Source organism: Pristis pectinata, chromosome 10, assembly GCF_009764475.1.
Source record: "Pristis pectinata isolate sPriPec2 chromosome 10, sPriPec2.1.pri, whole genome shotgun sequence".
NCBI lineage: Eukaryota > Metazoa > Chordata > Chondrichthyes > Rhinopristiformes > Pristidae > Pristis > Pristis pectinata.
In genome coordinates, this window is record NC_067414.1 from 47,719,422 (window position 1) to 47,739,119 (window position 19,698).

General features: G+C 37.6%; 1 protein-coding gene across 1 annotated transcript in view; it reads right to left on the bottom strand.

The window, feature by feature from the left end:
* Positions 1–522: 522 nt before the first annotated feature.
* The window catches only part of trdn (triadin), a 106,074-nt gene continuing 86,898 nt past the window's right edge, over positions 523–19,698 (bottom strand). The window contains exons 12-15 of the mRNA XM_052024908.1: positions 14,957–15,001; positions 11,235–11,291; positions 9,310–9,351; positions 523–620 (exon numbers count right to left, since the gene is read on the bottom strand). Of these exons, the coding sequence (XP_051880868.1) occupies positions 523–620; positions 9,310–9,351; positions 11,235–11,291; positions 14,957–15,001 (242 nt within the window). The remainder of the gene's footprint in view (positions 621–9,309; positions 9,352–11,234; positions 11,292–14,956; positions 15,002–19,698) is intronic.

Sequence of the window (19,698 nt, forward strand, 5' to 3'; positions counted from 1 at the left end):
TCAGAACAAGCATCTCTATAGAGAGCAACAGCAACAACCAATCGCATGATGCATATATCAAGATGATGTTGTTATTCCATCCTTATATTTGAAATATATACTGTTAATTAACTAAAGATAGTTTTAAGAAGCTCTTAGTTCCTCCTTTTGACCAAAATTATGAAATTATTTGTATCCACTCGAATGATCTTCTGTTAATTAGCAGAAAATTAATTTTTTCTCAGCAAGAGTATCCTTGACCTGGCATTACCATTAAAATATCACATCAGATAATTATGCAGAATTCCAATAGGGAATAATTAGGTTAACATTAGGAAGTCAAAGAAATGCTTGAAGTACATGCCTTGGGTAAAGAAACTGGCAGCTGGACAATAGATTCATTACACATTAGAATCTGCAAAGCTTTCATATTGCCATCACATTAGGCCTTTAGCAAATTTCTAATGAAATACCTGATGTTGCCATTAGAATGCCATCAATCTCAATGCAGAATTTATTGAAGCATTGTTTCAGACATGCAGCCTATTCTTTCAGGTAAATCACTCGTATGTCTGTGCATGTGTATACATTTGTCAAACCTTTTGTTTCTTTGATAGCAGGAGGAGACAATTTCTTCTTTGCTGAATAAGAGAATATAAATAATCTGCTTTTATTAAATGCAATACAGAAGACATATTTACAGGTCAGAGAAAACAAATATGTCACTGAATTACAATTAACACATAGACTGACAGAAAATCCAAGAAAATGTTTATCTCCCTGTCCTGATTAGTTGCTCATGCACTGGGATCTTGAGCCAGCTGCTAGTACTATTGTAATAAAGCTTTACGATTGTTGTATTTATCCTGAACTGAGAAAGAAGCAATTAAATGAAAATTAGGGTTGGATTCATTGCCTGATGCACCTTTGAGTTCATGTGTGCAAAGTGGAGGAAATGGAGTACAAGTCCATGGCACTCAGTTGACACTTGATATATATTACCCATAATACGGTGGGGGGGGGGGGGCGGTGAGGACAGTATATTTGAGCCTGTGAAACAATTGGAGACAAACAGGAACGGTCAGAGAACCCAAGAGGGGAAGTTGCCTGAACTATCCAGAATAGTAGGACAGGGAATAGAGGTGCAGATCCTTTTGCTGCTCTTGTGAAGTGCAGCATTGAACCATTTTGCCAATAGCTTCATTTTCACACTTATTCCAGGTGCAAGGGAGCCCTCAAACAGACCTGTTTAGGTTCATTTCAGATCAGGTACAGCATGCCTCAAGAGAGGTTCACATCACCAGTCTTGGCTACAGCAGAAACAAGATTATTGCTTAATGATTCTTCCCCTCAGTCTTAGTGTAGCAGTTAGCATAACGCTATTGCAGAGCCAGCAACCGGGGTTCCATTCCAGCCACTGTCTGTAAGGAGTTTGTACGTTCTCCCCGTGTCTGCATGGGTTTCCTCCCACATTCCAAAGACATACAGGTTAGGAAGTTGCGGGCATGCTACATTGGCGCTGGAAGCATGGTGACACTTGCGGGTTGCCCCCAGAACACTCTACACAAAAGATACATTTCACTGTGTGTTTCGATGCACATGTGACTAATAAAGATACCTTATCTTATATAGCAGCACAATGAAGGCCACTCAAGTCCAATGACACTGCAAGGAGAGTAGCTGTCTCAGACTTCCACTGACCCAGATTCATTCTGACCACTGATGCTGTCTGTGTGGGGTTTGTATGTCCTTCTGTTACCCAGTAGGGTTCCCCCAAGTTATCTGGTTTTCTCCTATATCACAAAGACGTACTGCATTGTAGGTGAATTGACTGTTAAATTACCACTAGTGTAGGTAGCTGACATGAAAATCAGCAGTGGGCTGGGTTAGTGGGCATGCGAGTTCAAACAGTTTATAAGGAAATAAGTGGGGGAAGGGATTGCTCTGAGAACTGACATAAACTTAATGGGTTGAGATGGCTCCTTCTATGTCATACAAAATATACTCTGAAGGAATCAGAATTGTTGTGGAAAATGCCACTGTTCTTCTGAAAATGAGACTCTGGTGCATCAGTGCAGGCATGTCTTGCAGCTCACACCAGGATGCAGCTGGTGCCAGAGGGGGAGCAACCTACAGACACAGATCATTAAGGACATGAGGTTCAGGCTGAAGAACAGCAGGAGCAGGAGAAGGGGGATGATAAAGTCTATCAAGGGGTCCCAGCAGAATTCCAGCAGCCTCATCTCCCAGCAGAGCAGAGGAAGGAGGCTTAGAGTACTTGGCAATAAGAAACTCTCTGATAGAGTGATGTTTTTATAACGAGCATGCAAAATCATCGTCCACAAATCAGACAATGTACCCCTTCCATTTACAATGCTTTACACATTGTTGAGAGAGAGCCCAGGTAACATCTCATAATTCTTCACAGTCTCCTTTGCAGAACCTTCTGCACTGAACATTACACATCAGTGAATGAATCCCTGATCCCATTATTGTAAGGGCTTGTTACAACTGTTTTCAGTGATGTGCAGCTCACTCAAACATATTATGTGAAATATATTTCTATATTGTCGAATGGCTAGTAAATCTTGGAGGAGACATTTCTTGCTGGGGTCTTCCAATGGTGGGCTGTGGGTTCCTCGACTCTTGGGATACAGAACCTCCTTCCTGGTATTTATCTCACTTACGAATATGTCCAGGTCTTTATTTATAAGAATATAACAAATAGGAGGAGGAGTAGGTCAGTTGGTCACTGTTCTCACTCTAATTAGAACTGTCCCTTCCTGACAGACTTTAGTGATCACGACCCATTTTATTTCTTCCCTTTAACTTTTAAATGCCCTCTTATTGGAACCTACCCCACTGACAACTAATTCTATAAATTCTTCACTGCACACTTTGCCTCCTCTATGGCAACAATAAAAGTGTATGTCTAGCTGCAATGGAGAATGTGCCTTTTAATGCTTGTCACCTTCCCAGATTAGTGCCCATCTGATATCATGCAGCTCCTATTATCACACATGCTTCTGAGTGTAAATTACCATGATTTTTTCCTTCAAAAGTCCTTTTGGCCAATTATAATTTTTTTGCAGGTGATCCTAAATGCAGCACCAGTTTAAACCAGAAAACAGTGAGATCTTATTTCTCACCATCTATCTCCTTAACCATTGAGATTTAAGAATTGAGAAATAAATGTGAGATTGCTTGGGAAGAAAAGCAAATTAGAGGGAAAGAATAATTGGATGAAGGCAGAGGAAACGAGAGACAGAAAGGAAAATTATGAAAATAAAACAATAAATCCTAAATATGACATTTTTTTAAATCTCCAAATATAATACACATCCTGAAGGCACAAAACTAATCACTTTCTGGGGAAGAATTATTCATTGCAGTCATTAACAATCATTATATTATTAAAAAGGTACTTACATAGACTTTCTGTGGTGAGTTCAATGGGAAATTAATGTGAAAATGCAGCAATATGCAAATCTAGAGGAGGTTAAATGTAAAATGTTCTTTTTGTGATACTAATAGCAGGGCAGCACAGATCAGTCAGCAACCAGTGGTAATCCACAATTCATAGGTTAGTTCTCCCTTGCTGCAACTTGCAGGGCAATTTACATATTAATAATGTGATCAAGTGCCATTAATTTCCCTCCCCTTTGTTTTCTGCTGCTTTCTGGGTACATGTACGTATGTGTGTGGCATTTCAAGATGACCCTGTGACTTGGGAAGGATTTAGGATCAATTTATATTGATAGTAAATTAAATTTGTCTGTCCAGAGATTAAATCTCTCATTTACATTTTACAGGAATGTTGATTAGATTAAGTCAAAGCGTACAAAATGATTATTACATTCCATGTATCAATACAGTTTGCAATGGGGATTCATTAAGGCATTCAATTAAATTTTCACTCTTCATTCATCAGAATGGGTTATTTGAGTGAGATCCATCTGGATTGAGTTAGGAAGCTCAAATTTAGGAGGTTGTGCTCATTTTCATGTCAGTTCTACTGACTAACTCCCAGATACAAGAGAACTCATTGATCTAGTCTTAGACTTTCTACCCAGTAAAACAAGTACAATTTGCAAAAGTCTGGTATGGAATTAAAACAGAGAGGTTAGCATAGTGGATGCTAATTATATTTAACAGTGACTGATCCAGAGGAATTTCTCATTAGTAAAACTTACTCAGCCCATTAACATTGATATATATTATGTTTTGCTCTCTCTTCACTTATGAAATACATTGCAACAGGTAATGCTGGCTCTGAGTGGATACCTAGATCTAGATTTTGTGACCATGTGATATGCTTCGCAAGTTGGGTTTTACAATTCATAGGATCCCAGGATACTGCTGAAATGAATAAACTGCTGGCTTAAGAACTGCAATGTTGTTTAATGGAGCTTACTTACGACTATAATGTAACATGGTACAGTGAATTCAACCATATCCTATTTAAAATGAATAGGATAATAACAACCGAGCAAAATAATTGTTTTTTATCGTTCACATTGGGGGTGGTAGTATCTCTCTTTCTTTCTTTCACTCTCTCTCGATAATGCAAGAAAATTGAGCCCATTATTTCTCAGTTACACAGTTGATTACTGATTTGTATAACATTCCACCAGCCTTACCAATTTCAAGTGATTTGGCCTCAGACAATTAATTAAGTGTAAATAATGAATGGAATCAATTATTTGTTAAATAAAGGTCTTTGATTGATTATATAATTTTTAGTTAAATACATGGAGTGCTGGCATGCTATTTATCACAGTAACCTTGGGCAACTAAATCTCGTAATAAACTTGTAAAGCCACTTTTTGTAAGAAAGTGAACCTTGTAATACATAAGTGTAAAAGTGGGAAATGAGACAAATATATAAACCTTGAAGTTGTCTCCATTCTGGAAGTAGAAAATTAGACAATTTGGGTGAGAGAATTTTCAGGAGTGTGGTGATGCCATGTCTATGGTCCTTTTCTCAGTTTGTCATAGAATCTGCTGACGTTGGTGTGTTGGAGCTACTTTGTTCCTTGCAGACATCAGAGGAAAATACAAGACTGGTTGAATGGCAGATTCTGAAGGAACTCTCAACAATTCTGCCTCTATCACTACTAAGGAAGTTATGTGTCTGTCAGCAGGCTTACTTTCTTGCCGGGACCAACCTGAGTCAAGCAGAAAGAAAAGCAAAGCTAGTAGCATTTACAAATGTTGATTTCCATGTTGCAGTCAATCATGGAAAGATCAATTAATATTAACAAAGTAGAACCTTCAAATTCCGGCACAAGTTTCTCCTGTGGGCAGGTTAGAAATATGGGCACTTTGTATCAGGCCCCTCTGCTTGACTCAAGCCATAATTAGTTGTATGCCCCAATCCTTTTAAATGGGATTGCAGACCTTCATTTGTTTATATATTTTTTGTTCATTTATCTTTATTTCTGTCTTTACTAATGTTTTAATTGACAATGATTTAACACACTTCTAATAAGTAAGTGAATTTGTAAAAAAAATATTTAAATCAATTTCAATTGATAATCAAAAACATTTAAAAATAATAAAACAGGGTAAGACCATTAGGGTGGTGACATCGGAAAGGTCTCACAAAGTGTCACCCGGAGGTCTGGATCCACTCACCACCCCTTATATTCATGTGATGGTCATGTTCAGTAGTGGCTGTAGAAGATTAGTGGGATCTTGGTATGAGTTAGAGTGGGGGGAGTGGGGGGAGTGGAGGGAGGATGGAGGTCAAGCATGGGGAACAGATTGGATGGAGTACAATTCAGCCCATTGAAAATGTTTTCATTAAATAAAGTATTGAACTTTTTGCTAGTTAATTGTTATAAACAAATTGGTAAAGGAGTGAATTAAACCATGTTAAACATGTTAGGCTTTTAAAACATGCACCTTCATACTAATGCACCCAAGAAAACAAACCCAATTTGAGATGCCTCCTGGAAAGTTCCATTTGGGTGTAATCAGCTGATGTTTACCAGCCTATGCATTGATTGGTTCCTGATTAGAAGCATTGGGAAGCATTTTGTTTAAGGCCCTGCTGCAGCCAAGAATCAAAAGTATCATAAGTCATTGAATAGGTCTTACACTCTGTAAGGCCTCTCTATTTTGTGTTCCATCATTGCAGAGGACTGGGCACAGCCATCAGCAAGTTGGGGGCTCAAGATCAGTTTCTGGGCATCAGTGTGGGCATTGGGCAGGATGAAGTGCAGTTAGGGTATTTTCTCTCAGGGTCAAGGCGGACGATTTGACCAGATGGGACTAGAGATAAATAGATGGGTTGGAAATAAGAATAGTACGTACAGGAGCAGGAGAAGGCCACTCAACCCCATGATACTGCTCCACAATTTGATAAGATTGCAGCTGAAATATTCTTGGCTTTAACAGCGCTTAACCATTCTGCCCATACCCCTTGACTTCTCTTATAGTTTAAATGTTTTGTCAGTCACCACCTTTAATATATGCATTGACTCCACTTGCACAGGTCTCTGGGGAAGAGAATTCTAAAGATTCACAATCCTCTCAGAGAAGGAATTTTTGCTCACCACCATGTGACATGGGTGGCCTCTTATTTTGAAATTATGTTCACTCATTTTAACTACACCGTTAGGGTAAGTAGGCTCTCAACATCTGCCCTGTCAATTCCCCTCAGAATCATACATGGTTTGTTAAGATTGCCTCTCATTCTTCTGTACCAATGAGTATAAGCCTAATCTGCTCAATCAATCTTCATATGTCTATCCCTTCATGCCAGGAATCAACCTCATGAACTTTCTCCACACTGCCTTCAATGCAAGCACATCCATCATTAAATATGCAAGCACGTACTTGATTGACTCTACTTGATTGCCTTATGATTTTCTGAACGTCGCGTTTTTGCCTCCTTAATAATGGATTCCAGCATTTTCCCAATGACAGATGTTCAGCTAATTAACCCAAGTCTGTTGCTTTCTGTCCTCTGCCTTTCTTGAAAAGTGGTATTACATGAGAAATAAAGGACTGCAGATGCTGGAATCTAGACGAAAAACATGATGATGCTGCTTTTCTCCATGGATGCTACCTGGCCTGCTGAGTTCCTCCAGCATCGTCATGTTTCTCATCAGTGGTATTATATTTACAGTTTTACAATCCTCTGGAACTTCTCCAGAGTCCAGGGAATTTTGGTAGTTTACTACCAAAGTATCCAGTTTCTCTGCAGCCACTTCTTTTGAGACTCATTCACACAGACCATCAGGTCCAGGGGAATTGTCAGTCTATGCCTAATTTTTTTTTGTGTAATAGAGGTAGTTTTAAGGCCATCCTTCCCTATAGCTTCCTACTTATCTATTACTAATGAAATGTTTTTAGTGTCTCATTATTAATTCCCACTCTCATCTTTTAAGGGACCAATGTTTAATTTAGCTATTCTCTTGCTATCTATATACCTGTAGAAGCTCCTGCAGTCTGCTTTTGTATTATTTACTAGTTTACTCACATCCTCTATCTCCCCCTTCTTAATAATCTTTTCCAGTCAACATCTACTGGTTTCTAAAATATTCCTGCCACTCATCTTTCCACCATTGTTTACCTTTACTTTCAATCTGATACTCATTTTAACTTCCTTAGTTAAACATGGATGAAGCATCCTTGTAAAGTCTCTCTTCCCCACCAAAATAATATTTCCTGAGATTGGAACGTAGATGATAGTGAAGAGATCATGTGGAGGGTTGGGACAGGTTTAGTAGCTGGAGGTGGTCTGAATTGGGTAGGGGTGTAAGGGAAGAGCTGATGAGATGGGCAAGACTACGTGGCTTGGGATCTCAGGCAGATTCCCTCTGAACTCCCTTCAGAGCTCACAAATGCAATTCAGGACTTCTGACTGTGGGGCACACAGCAACCATAGGCCACAAATACATGGTCCGTAAAAGATACAAAAGGGAAAGGTGGATGTGGTAGAAATTGTGGCAAGTTCATAATTTTTCTCTGCAGTTGATCTTGCATTGAAATTGAATTGCTAAGTGCATGGGACATGATGCTACACAATCCAGTTTCTAGGCAATCATTATTTCAGTCTTATGTCATGTTCCATTTTATGGGTCAGATTGACTCCAGGCAAAATGATGGACTCTTGACCTCACAATCTACCTCAATATGACCTTGCATCCTATTGTCTACCTGTACTGCACTTTCTCTGTAGCTGTTACACTTTATTCTGCATTTTGTTACTGTTTTACCCTGTACTACCTCAATGCACTGTGTAATGAATTGATCTGTATGAACGGTATGCAAGACAGGTTTTTCACTGTACGTCAGTACATGTGACAATAATAACCCAATTTATCAATTTCTCTGGTTGGCAGGGTGCTTCTCATGTGGCAATAATAAACCGATTCCAATTCCAATTCCAATTCCAATTACTCTTGAAACAAAAATAAACACTGTGGAAACTTTCTTTGCACTTAACACAGTTGATAGCTAACATTTCTGTATCATCTGTGCTGTTTCATTTTATGCTGGTTGTATTGATTTAGTTGACATAAGATGATGGAAACTGTACCTCAAGATCCCTTGAAGCATATTTTGAGATCTTCAACAGCAGTTTGCTTTATGGCTCAGTACCATAGATATATTCCCCCAGCACTCCAACAATGAATTGCTTTAATCAATTGAATTAATAATGGATCAACAAATTGTGCATCAGAATGTTACCCATGCTCACCACCATTGCCATAGTTAATTAAGATCGGAGCAGATTCATGATTTTAAAAATTAAATAGGGGCTGCTCTTTCAGTAGCTTTACAATAATGGTTTCTTTTGTCTGGCTCCCCATTTAACTTTGTTGAGCAGCATTAAGAACTGTATTTGTACAAAATAAGAAAACTTGCCCCAGAAAAATTAAATTAAATTATTCCTAATCTAAGTAATTTTATCAATGAAATAAGTGCTAATTACTCTCTGGGACTGAATATTTATCATTACATAAGTGGTACCTCATTCAATGGACCTTTAGTTGTGAAACGTGAAAAACTGAATATTATTCTTATTTATTTTTCTGTCTTGTTTCTTTTTCACAATCCAGTTTTTTGTACCCTCTCCATTTCTATTCCCTTTTTTCAACACCGTATCTGTCATTGAATTCAGGATTTAACTTGCATATCCTTGTTTGGACTACACTGTTCATTTCACAATCAATGGCAGGCATCAATCACTGCCAAGTTACAGGACATATTTTGTCAATAACTTTTCAAAACTCAGGTATGTAGAAAATTATTTGAACCAAATTGAAAGTTGCTCTGCATATGAATCACAAATTAGGGAATATAAATAATAGTTACCCGTTTCCTTTGGTGGAGTAATTGGCTTTGCTTTAACTGACTCTAAAATGGAAAGACAGAATTAGATACCTTAAAATATAATATTTTTCCAAAAAACACAATTATAAAACACAGCAGACCTCTAAAATAAAAAAAGCTACATTTTTTGCTGAGAGAACGTGGTAATTAGCCATGTAAATTTTGGTATCAGTTTTGTAGTTCCGACAGAGATCCTTGTAAGGTTTTACATCATCCTGCTTTTGTTACATATTCAATGTTTTTTATGTTTGTGCAACAGACGATACATCACAATGGCAAATATCCTGCCAGTAAAATTATCATTAAGTTTAAAAATGAACCTCTGTCACTGATGATATTGTTATATGATATTATACTTGTGTAAATGCTTCCAATGTGTTATTGTTTAGACCGGTCCATGTACTTTTCAAACATTTACATTAAGCCATAATCTAAATTTATGGTAACCTTAAAATATTAGTAATATTTAGCAAATATAGATTGTAAAGAATATTGCTAGTTGTTCAAATGACTTATTTTCAACTAAATCAAATGTACTTCGAACTGTCCTTGAACTTTTATTTAAAATGACATTTTTAACAGCAGCAAATATTCAGATCACATTGGAGCTTTTTCAAGTATGCAATATTTCTTTTATTGAATGAGTCAATGAGAGGCTTAGCATAAAATCACTGTTAATAAATTGGTCCTATGCACTGGTGCAGATTATTACCAACAGTGAGGAACTAACCAAGGAAGATACAACAAGATGGAAAAATGGACAGCGAGTAACTGTGGCTGTTAAGTGCATCAGTCATAGACTAGTGAGGGGATCAATCAGTGCAGTTGGCATCGATGCCCTTCTCAACAAAAACAGAAAGATGGCAGGAATCTTGTGGTAAGACAGAGAAAGAAAAATAAAATATAATTATCCAACAATAAAACTTTATAAAGCATCCATGAGTGGCAAAAAATTAAAAATAACTTGAGCAAAAATTTCCAGTGCCTATGATGTAGATGCCATGTCATTAATATGCAATATTTACTTGCTGCTGATTTTGTAGTTCAATGCTTTCCTTTCTCTATTGTAAACAAAAATGAAGAGATGGAATAGAAATGTCAAACATATGTTATTGTTCTATTAAAGAAAGACAAGAAATCCGATAGAAAAATAGTAGATGCAGATATTATATCTGATAATCAAGGAGTTCATGTTGAAAAAGCATTGTATGTGGTAGATTTCACCAGCAGGTGGTGTCTCCTACTTCTTTGCACACATCACACACACAATGGATAAATTTTACTGCTCCAAACAGAACTGCCAGTACTTACCTGTTTACTAACTGGCCAGGACTTTTGTGTATGCATAGTGGAACAAGGAGTCATTCACTTTTTTTGATAATAGTTGACGACACATCCTTTGTTACCCTGGACTCTACCTCAGGTGACCTTTGCTACTTATTTGATGAGATCCTACTCCCACAGTCACCTGTACCCACCACTGCTTCTGTGGCACTATTATTGTCTTTTCCAAGACATATGAAACCTGTAATATCAGCCAGGCTGCAGTGAGGGCATTTATGTCAGGTGATTGGTCCACTTTATTGAAGAGCAGGGAAATTCACCATCTTTGGAATCTCAGCAAGCCGACAATGGGTATTTTCAGGATTGCTAGTTTTCCCAAGTTCCAGAGCACAATCGATGGCATACATGTTGTTATAAGCCCTCACAAAGGAAAACACTTTTCAGCTTTCTGTACAGAAAAGGTCTTCATTCCCTAATTGTAACAACACCACATGACAACATGCAGGAGATCCTTCATGTCAACATCCATAGTTGCCACTATGTCTTCATCCATTAAAACCTAGCTTTCTCTGGCCTTTTCAGGAATAAATGTCAATGTTCCTTGTGTAGAAACATTTACTTACCCTGTTTTATTGTTGGAGATGGAGAAGCCGCTTTTAACTTGGAAGCCATTTCTGGTTCTAGAGAAGAGAAGCAAAGCACACCTTTTAATTTATCATTAACAACTGGAGCTATAACAGTTCAATGTAATCTGTAACCTTTAGCCCCATGACAAATAAACAACATATTTTTTCCTAAGTAACCAGGTAACCTTCGCTTCAATTTCACTGCTCAACTACAGCTACAGTAATGATGAGTGGTGTTACTATAATCATGTTGAGGAATACTGGTGAAAGTTGTAGATAAATTAATAAAAATGAGCATTCAATCCCCAGAAAATATGCATCCCTAAAATGACCCCTGTGAAACATTAAATATGTTGAACCTTTTAAATGAACTTGTTAACATATTAAGAAATTCAAATACACAGCATGTGTTTGTTAGAGGCATGTGATAGAATGCAAGTAGAAAATTGATTAACAATAAAGGGAACCTGATGTGTATATGACATTAGATTGAGCGTTTCCATGCTAGGTATTTTGCATCCAATAGGCCTGTAAATGTGTTGGTATGCAGAAGTTCATCAATCACCATGCAGTGTGCGTTTTGTGTCACTCGTACAACAGTGGATACATGACCGAGAAACAGGGTGGGTCATGAACAGGAAAGCAGACCTTGACAAATGGGAGCAGGAACAATTTTGTGCTCTGTTTGCTGGTCTATATTAGTTCAAAAAGTGAATATAAAATGGTAAAGGACTAAATATTCCCAGAAAGTTAATCTTAATAGATTCTACAATTGAAGTTTTATTTCTGAAAATAAAATTAGCAGAACAACCTGATTTTTAACAGCACTAACACACGAAGACTAATAAAATTCTCTATTCACTAGTCTAAGTTCTGCATATGTTGGAGGTGGAGCTCAGATAGAATGACCAGCTGCGTGGGCACCTATAAATTGTCACCCTGGTGGGAATATGCAATTGAAGTTACCCATAAGGATTTAAATTGCTTTTTTTAATCCTTGAGCAGAACTTTAGCATGGTGAAAAGGAATGTATTATATCTCATATTCTCTCTTAACTTTCCAGCAGTAAATCTGCGAAGCTTATGTTTACTTTTGTGATTGAACCTCATTTTAGTTTTCAATTGAAGTGCTTTTTCACTAGCTCAAATGATGAAGCCTTCTTTTGTATATCATTTTGATTTAAATTATTAATAACTCATTCTTATTACTACTCTTTGTTAGTATTTTTCTGAACAGCACTTTAATAGCTTTTCTGACTGCAATTTCCAATTATCTTTTTGTTTTCAAGTAATGCTTTTTTAACATTTGTGAGGAGAGGTCCTCCTGTGCCAAGATCCCAAACAGAACATTTTACAAGGTATCACATATTGCTAGTGTAATACCTGTTGCAAGGGAGAAGTGGGAATTGTGATATATACTGTATGACACAGTTTTAAAGGGGATGAGGAAACTGAAATTTGGGTCTGTATATATACCAACCTTTAGATGTGGCAGAGCAGGATGAGAAGTCTGTTACTGAGGCTTATGGTATCTTAAAATATGAAGAGAATACAGAAAGTTGGAAAAATATTTCTAAAGTATTGCCTAGACTTCTGTTTGAGTATTGCTATGGATTCTCCACCTCTAGACATGTTAATATCAGGACTTGCCTGTGTATCCCTATGGAAACCTAGGTTTCCAGATTTGGTGAAATTCTAAGCCAGTGGCAACATCTTCTGCCTTGTCGACTGCAGTTGTCCCTTTGCTGCACTGGTGGACTCCACAAAAGGACCATGCAGAGTTCCACAATTTTCCTTTTCTCAGGCTGGAAAACTTGCCCCAGGTTAAATGACGCAGTGACCTGTAATTTTAGGGTAATGGAAGATCTACTCCTATGGGAATCAGTTATGTGAACCACATTTTAAGCAGAACATCAAAGTATTGCTGAAGATGCAGAAGAAATTAATTGGAACAGTGTCAGAAATGAGAGAAGTCAATAATATAAAGAGCCTGGAGAAGGTGATTAACTGGAGACTTGAAAAAACTATTCAAAATCAGAAACTGCTTTAACAAAGTAAATAAGGAAAAACATTTCCAGTGGCTATAAGTTCAATAACCATTAGACACAAATTTAAGATGATTGTCAAAGGGAACAAAGGCAACACAAGGCAATTCATTCCTATGATCTGGAGTGCACTGCCATAAAGTGTGCTTGTAGCAGATACAAGAGGAGCATTCAAAAGACAATTGGATAAGTAATTGAAAAGGAAAGATATACAAGCCCATGGAAAATAAAATTGGACCAAATTAACAGCTCTCACTTAGAGACAGGGCGGCACGGTAGTGTAGAAGTTAGCGTGACGCTATTACAGCGCCAATGATCAGGGTTCAATTCCCGTCGCTGTCTGTAAGGAGTTTGTACATTCTCCCAGTGTCTGCGTGGGTTTTCTCCAGGTGCCCTGGTTTCCTCCCATATTCCAAAGACATACGGGTAGGTTAACATGGGTTTAATTGGGCGGCGCAAACTCGTTGGGCCGGAAGGGCCTGTTACTATGCTGTATAAGTAAAGTTTTAAAGATGGTACAAGGTCGCTGGGCTGAATGGCCTTCTTCTGTGGTGTATCATTCCAGATATTCTGTGCTTCTTTAATAAATGGTCACAATTTAAGGAAAGGCGGCAAAATGTGTGTTTACTGATTCTTTAATGTTGCGGCGCTCATGGTAAATAATAATGGAAGCAGAAGAATTATTAGTTTGGGTGCTGGTCCTGAAACCCTTTGGTTGTTACTCTCCAAAAAACCCCAACACTCAGGTAAGCAATTATTGAAAATCTAAGATTATTAGAACATAAAAAGCAGGAGTAAACTATTCAGCACTTCTTATCTACTCCACCATTCAATGAGATCATGGCCAATCTTTTATGTTGGTACTTTTTTCCTGCTTTATATTCAGTGGCTTAGCTTCCATGCCTCTCTTTAGTTGTAAATTCTAAAGATTCAATACCCACTTGGTGAAGGAACTTTTTCTTATCTCTGTCTTTAATGGTCAATGCCTGATTTTGAGACTGTGACTCCTAGACACACCAGCTATGGAAAACACCATCTCTGCCTATATCTTGACAAGTCCCTTAGAATACAGCATTCAATACAGTACTTCCTTTAAAAGATTTTAATAAATGGATATGATATACTTCACTCAACTAAATCTATGCACCCCAGGGGGAACCAATTCTCAAATTCTGCATTTATTTTCTCAGAAATGGTATTCTCCAGGCATCGCTTCCCTGATTGATAGGGATCATTTTTACCTCTAGTCAAGATTTTGCTGGAAGTCATTTATAAATAGGAAAATAATTTCTGTGAAGAATTCAAATTATGTAAATTGCAAATGAAGATGAGGTAATATTAGAAAAGAACACAAACTGCATTCAAACATCATCTGATTTTAGCACTGAGCATTATCATTGATCATAAATCTTTGCTAGTCATGCTTTTTATACTCATTTGACACATTACATTTAAAAGAGAGATTAATTGTCTCTTGTTTTGGTCCAGTTAGTTCAAAATCAAAAAAAACACTTGTGTCTAAACCTTGAGGCATTCATGACATTAGGACACAAACATAAATCACTGTCAAGAACTCTATTGCATATTTTAATTAAAATTCTATCAAGATAGTCTTCAGGTAAAGAGGATGATTTCAGATCAAAATTAATTCTGATTATTGAGGTAGAGTACTTACTTTTAATCTCTTTGTGTTTGGTGGCAGTAACGGCATCCTTCTCCTCTGTAAGAAGAATGTGTTAATATACCAGAAAGAAGAAAGTGTATGCATTTGGTAATGACGTGAACATTAGAAAAATCAGACAATGGTTTGTGCTAGATCTTGGGTGCATGGACAACTCTTTGCATAGTTATTTAGCACATGTAGTTCTACATATGAATCGAGTCAAATTGAGACAGTTTTCTCATCATAGTAAAGAATCCAAAGGCCACCAGGTAGTTCAGTAAATGAGCACAAATCAACATTTAGTAAAAACATTAGGATTGACAGGGAAACTAACACATGGGGCATTGTTTAAAATTTGCCCTTACCAACATAGGTTATCACTGGAAAAAAACCATACGAGGTTTGAGGCATATTTAGTCTGCAAAATCTTAGATGAACCTCGTTGAAGATCTTTTGTTATTCAGCTCCTTTTGCATGAGATTAGAGTCAAAAATTCCACTCAACAACTAAGCAGAAGTGTGAGGTACTCCCCAGATATTATTCTGAGAGCAAGTAATCTTTTCCAGAATTCAGCAAATACCCCTATGATTACATTTCAGCTTTGTCTTTATTTATTTTGTTGCTTTATTATGATATTTTGTGATGTATGTTTTGTTCTACAGCACTGACAAGATATTTCACTTAAATTTTAAAAAGACATAAACAACATTTTTTCTTCTGCGGTATTCTACATCTTTATTGAGATCTTACAAAGAATGAAACAGGTTGAACAAGAAGTTCCAAATTCCAACTGATGCCGTTTGGAATCTGGAGTGCACTACCTGAGGGGGTGGTGGAGGCAGGCAGTCTCACAACTTTTAAGAAGTATCGAGATGAGCACTCGAATAGCCAAGGCATAGAAGGCTACAGACCAAGTGCTGGTAAATGGGATTAGTATAGATGTCCGCTTAATGGTTGGCATGGACATGCTTGGTTGATAGGTCTGTTTCTGTGTTCTATGACTCTAAGCAACGTGACATTTAAAATCCATGCTCCAGTAGGGAAAAGAAAATCCATTTTCTGGTGAAATTGGAATTTAATTCACATTACTCTTGGCTCTAAACTTGAACTTGAATTTTCTGGTCTAAATAAGCTTAAATATAATTCAGTCCTTGCAATTGAATGTCCAGCCACATAACACAAATTATATTTCTTATTATTATTATGAAGGAAAAAAACTTTTGTTTGTTCGGTTCTCCTCAACACAAAACAATAACTCACATCCATCATCTGGTATTAAGCTGAAACCCTGGTTTCAATTCTGCTTTGTGTAAAACATTGTCTTGTAAAAGAGTTGAAGCTTACTCTGAGAACAGGCATGATTGTCACTTAGGTTGCCTGCAAATGCTCATTAAGAGAGCTGGATTTTGGAGACCAGCATTTGAACTAATACTATGTCCTAATAGTACCTAATTCAGCCAAATAAGCTATCACTGACAATTTTGAGCACTGCTGAAAGAAATATTAGGTTTTACTCTTCAAGTACTGCTGGAGGTTTGAAGATAACTTTTGAGATACGTTGGAACACTTTCTGGGATACTTGGCCCAATGCTTTAATTACTATCCATCCACTTTTCTTCCGGAAATTGTGCCAAAGTAAGAGAGATTGCTACACTACTTCATCCTCTGGGGCATCTTATAAGGGTCAGCAGAAGAAACATGCAGTTGGTTATCCAGATCTTGCTCATCAACTCCTTTAGTATGCAAGAGGAATCAGAGGAGGTTAGGCAGAACACCACCAGCTGCTGCAGAATTGATGCAGCCTGCAATTATGAGTCATCCCATCTCCTCCTTCAGGGCATCCAGTGTCACAAGTGAGATACTATGCACCCTTTTACTTTGGCCCCTGGCTATTCTGGGTATCTTGAAACATGTTCCTCCATGGCAGCCTCCACATTTTCATTGGAAGTTAGTGCATGAACCTTCATCAAAATAGAGTTTAATAAATTCTTGAATGCTGAACTTGCAAGTGTTTTGTTTTAAATGTTTCCAGGAAGTTCAACAATAAGGAGCAAAATTCTCTGCTAAAACTAAAGTTTCCAATCAGGCACATACAATTAGCAAAGCACAACATCAATGCCTTGTTTCACCTAAAGTAACCTTCCTGTTTATTGTGTTGGGAATACAATGATTTATAACTCGGAGAGGTTATCGACAGTAATGCATAGAAACCTAGATAATGTTCTAACCAGCACCTAGGCATATGTAATATCCCCAGGAAGTTCATAAGTTAATAAATTATTGCAGGTAGAAGCTTGGTTATAAATCTGAGCATTGTCAAAAAAAAATCAATCTATACATAACATTAATACTCAGAAAGGCAGGGCAAACAACATTTTTATAAACTTTATCGAGAATAATTCTCAATATTTTGTGTGTGACTGAAAGAGGAGGAAGAAAGTGATCACTTATTTTGTTCCTCAGTTGAAGTTTTACAATATCGATTCATGCCATTATTGATCATTTTTACTGTTGTAAAGGATCAAGTCATTCCTGAGCAGTTGTGTCAAAAGTCTGCAAGCTCATAAAAGCCATTGGTAAACTTTATTATTGAAGTTGCTTTCAAGAAGCTATTCAAATGATGTATTAATTTATCAATTAAAATTCATATTACAAATTTAATCTAGAATTGTATTTTTATTGTAAATTTAGCTGTTAGATGGATGGGCTTCATCTGATTCAGATGCACAGCACTCTCTTTAATGAGGTTAACTGGATAGTGTTTGAAGGATTTAAACTTACATGACAGGGGCATGGAGAAATAAAGAGTGATGGAATTAGCAAAGATATCAAGATTATTGTTATGGTATAGAGAATGACTGGCAGGTACTGAGGATTTACCAGATACTTTATGTGGAACATTCTTTTTCCTGGTAACTATTTGGTTAACATGAACCTTATTTTCTTCCTAAAGCAGTGTACCTTAAAATTGACAAAATACTGTGGGCTGGCTAATATTAGAGCTAATGTCTTACATAACAGCTTTGTTTTTGTGGCATATGCTTCTTTTTATGTAAAATGTTATAGCTTTCCTTTAGTCTTCTGCCTACTTTCATCACATATTTTACCACATTAAATTACACGCAATAGCAATTTGACAAATCTGCAGGCTCATAAAGGAAACGGTCTCTTTGAAATGCTGAAAGGGGAGAGAAAGGGAAGATGTGTTTGGTAGTGAAATCTCACTGAAAGTGGTTGAAATTGCAAAGGATCATCATTTGAATACAGAGGCCAGTTGAGTGGCAGATGAGGACCAGGGGAACCCTATTCTTGCTCTGGTGAGGAGCTGAGGGGTTGAGAGCTGAGATATAGGAAATAGGAGATGTGGTCGTTATCTGTCAAATATAGTAAAGGGAAAGCGACAATTGGAAGAAAGAAAGATGTTTTGGAAAGCCTCATCATCAGAGAAGATATATGATAGAGGAACTTGGAAAATGGAATGGAGTCCTTACATGAAGCAGGGTGAGAGGGTGTATAGTCTACCTTGATATAAGAGTGTGAGGTCTTCTAATGGATATTGGTCACTAAAATATCCTCAGAGATGGAGGCAGAGAGATCCAGAAAGGGAAAGGGATGCCAGAGATGGATCTTGTTAATGTGAGAGCAGGGTGCAAATTGGTAGCAAAAGTAATTAACTTTTCAATTTGTCAGAAAACAGCACCAATACAGCCATTGATGTGCAGGAAAATGTCTGGGGTGGGGGGGGGGGCTGCTGAGTTGGACTGAAAGAAGGACTGTTCCACATATCCCACAAAGATACAGGCATAGTGAGTTCCCATGGCTGCACCTTGATCTGAAGGAAGTTGTTCAATCCGATAACGAGTTCAGTCATGCAAATGATTATGTTGGTGGAGCGGAGATGATTGGGCTTTCATTCAGGAAGAAGAGTCCCCATATCATCAAAGCAGCCAACAGGATCAGAAGTGTCACAAATTTAAATGGGATGGATTTAGGGTCGAAGGAATAACTTCTCTGGGACAAAAACAGGCTGGAGCAACTGGTTCATCAGGACAGTCCTACTTATGATCCGAAGGAGGAGACCATGGAGGAAGATCTCACAAGGAAATGAGATCAGTGACAGTCTGGGAGACAATGGTTTGAGGTTGGGTATGAGGAGGACTCTGAGAGCTAATGTTTTGCCTCTGCAAGTTAGAGGTTAGTTCACCAAACCACAACAGAACCACCCTTGACTGTGGTTTTTGATGGTATATTAAGGTTGGCTCTTAGTGAGTAGAATGCTACAAGTACAGAAGTGGGTAGATTAAAGTGAGTGAGGGAAGTGAAAAAATTGAGACAGTCAATGTCACATTGATGATTCACAATGAATAGAAGTAGTGATAAGACTAGAGGGAAATGTACAGTGGTATTCCCCAGAGGTCGCTATCAAAACTACCGCTTTTAATATATATTAATACCTTGGACATGGCTGTTCATGCACAACTTTAAGATTAGAAGATGAGACAAAAGTTGGAAGCATAGTAAATGATGATGAGGATAGTAATAAATATCAAAAGGGTATAGGCAGGCAGGCTAGTGGAATGTGTGGATATATTGTAGATGAAATTTAACTAGGTGACATAGCAGCACTGCAGGTGGTGCATCCATCAAAGTTCCTGGTGCACAGGTTCTATTCTGACCTGCTGTGCTGTTTGCATTGAGTTTCTATATTCTCCCTGTGACCAAATGGGTTTCCTTCGGGTGCTCCAGTTTCCTAT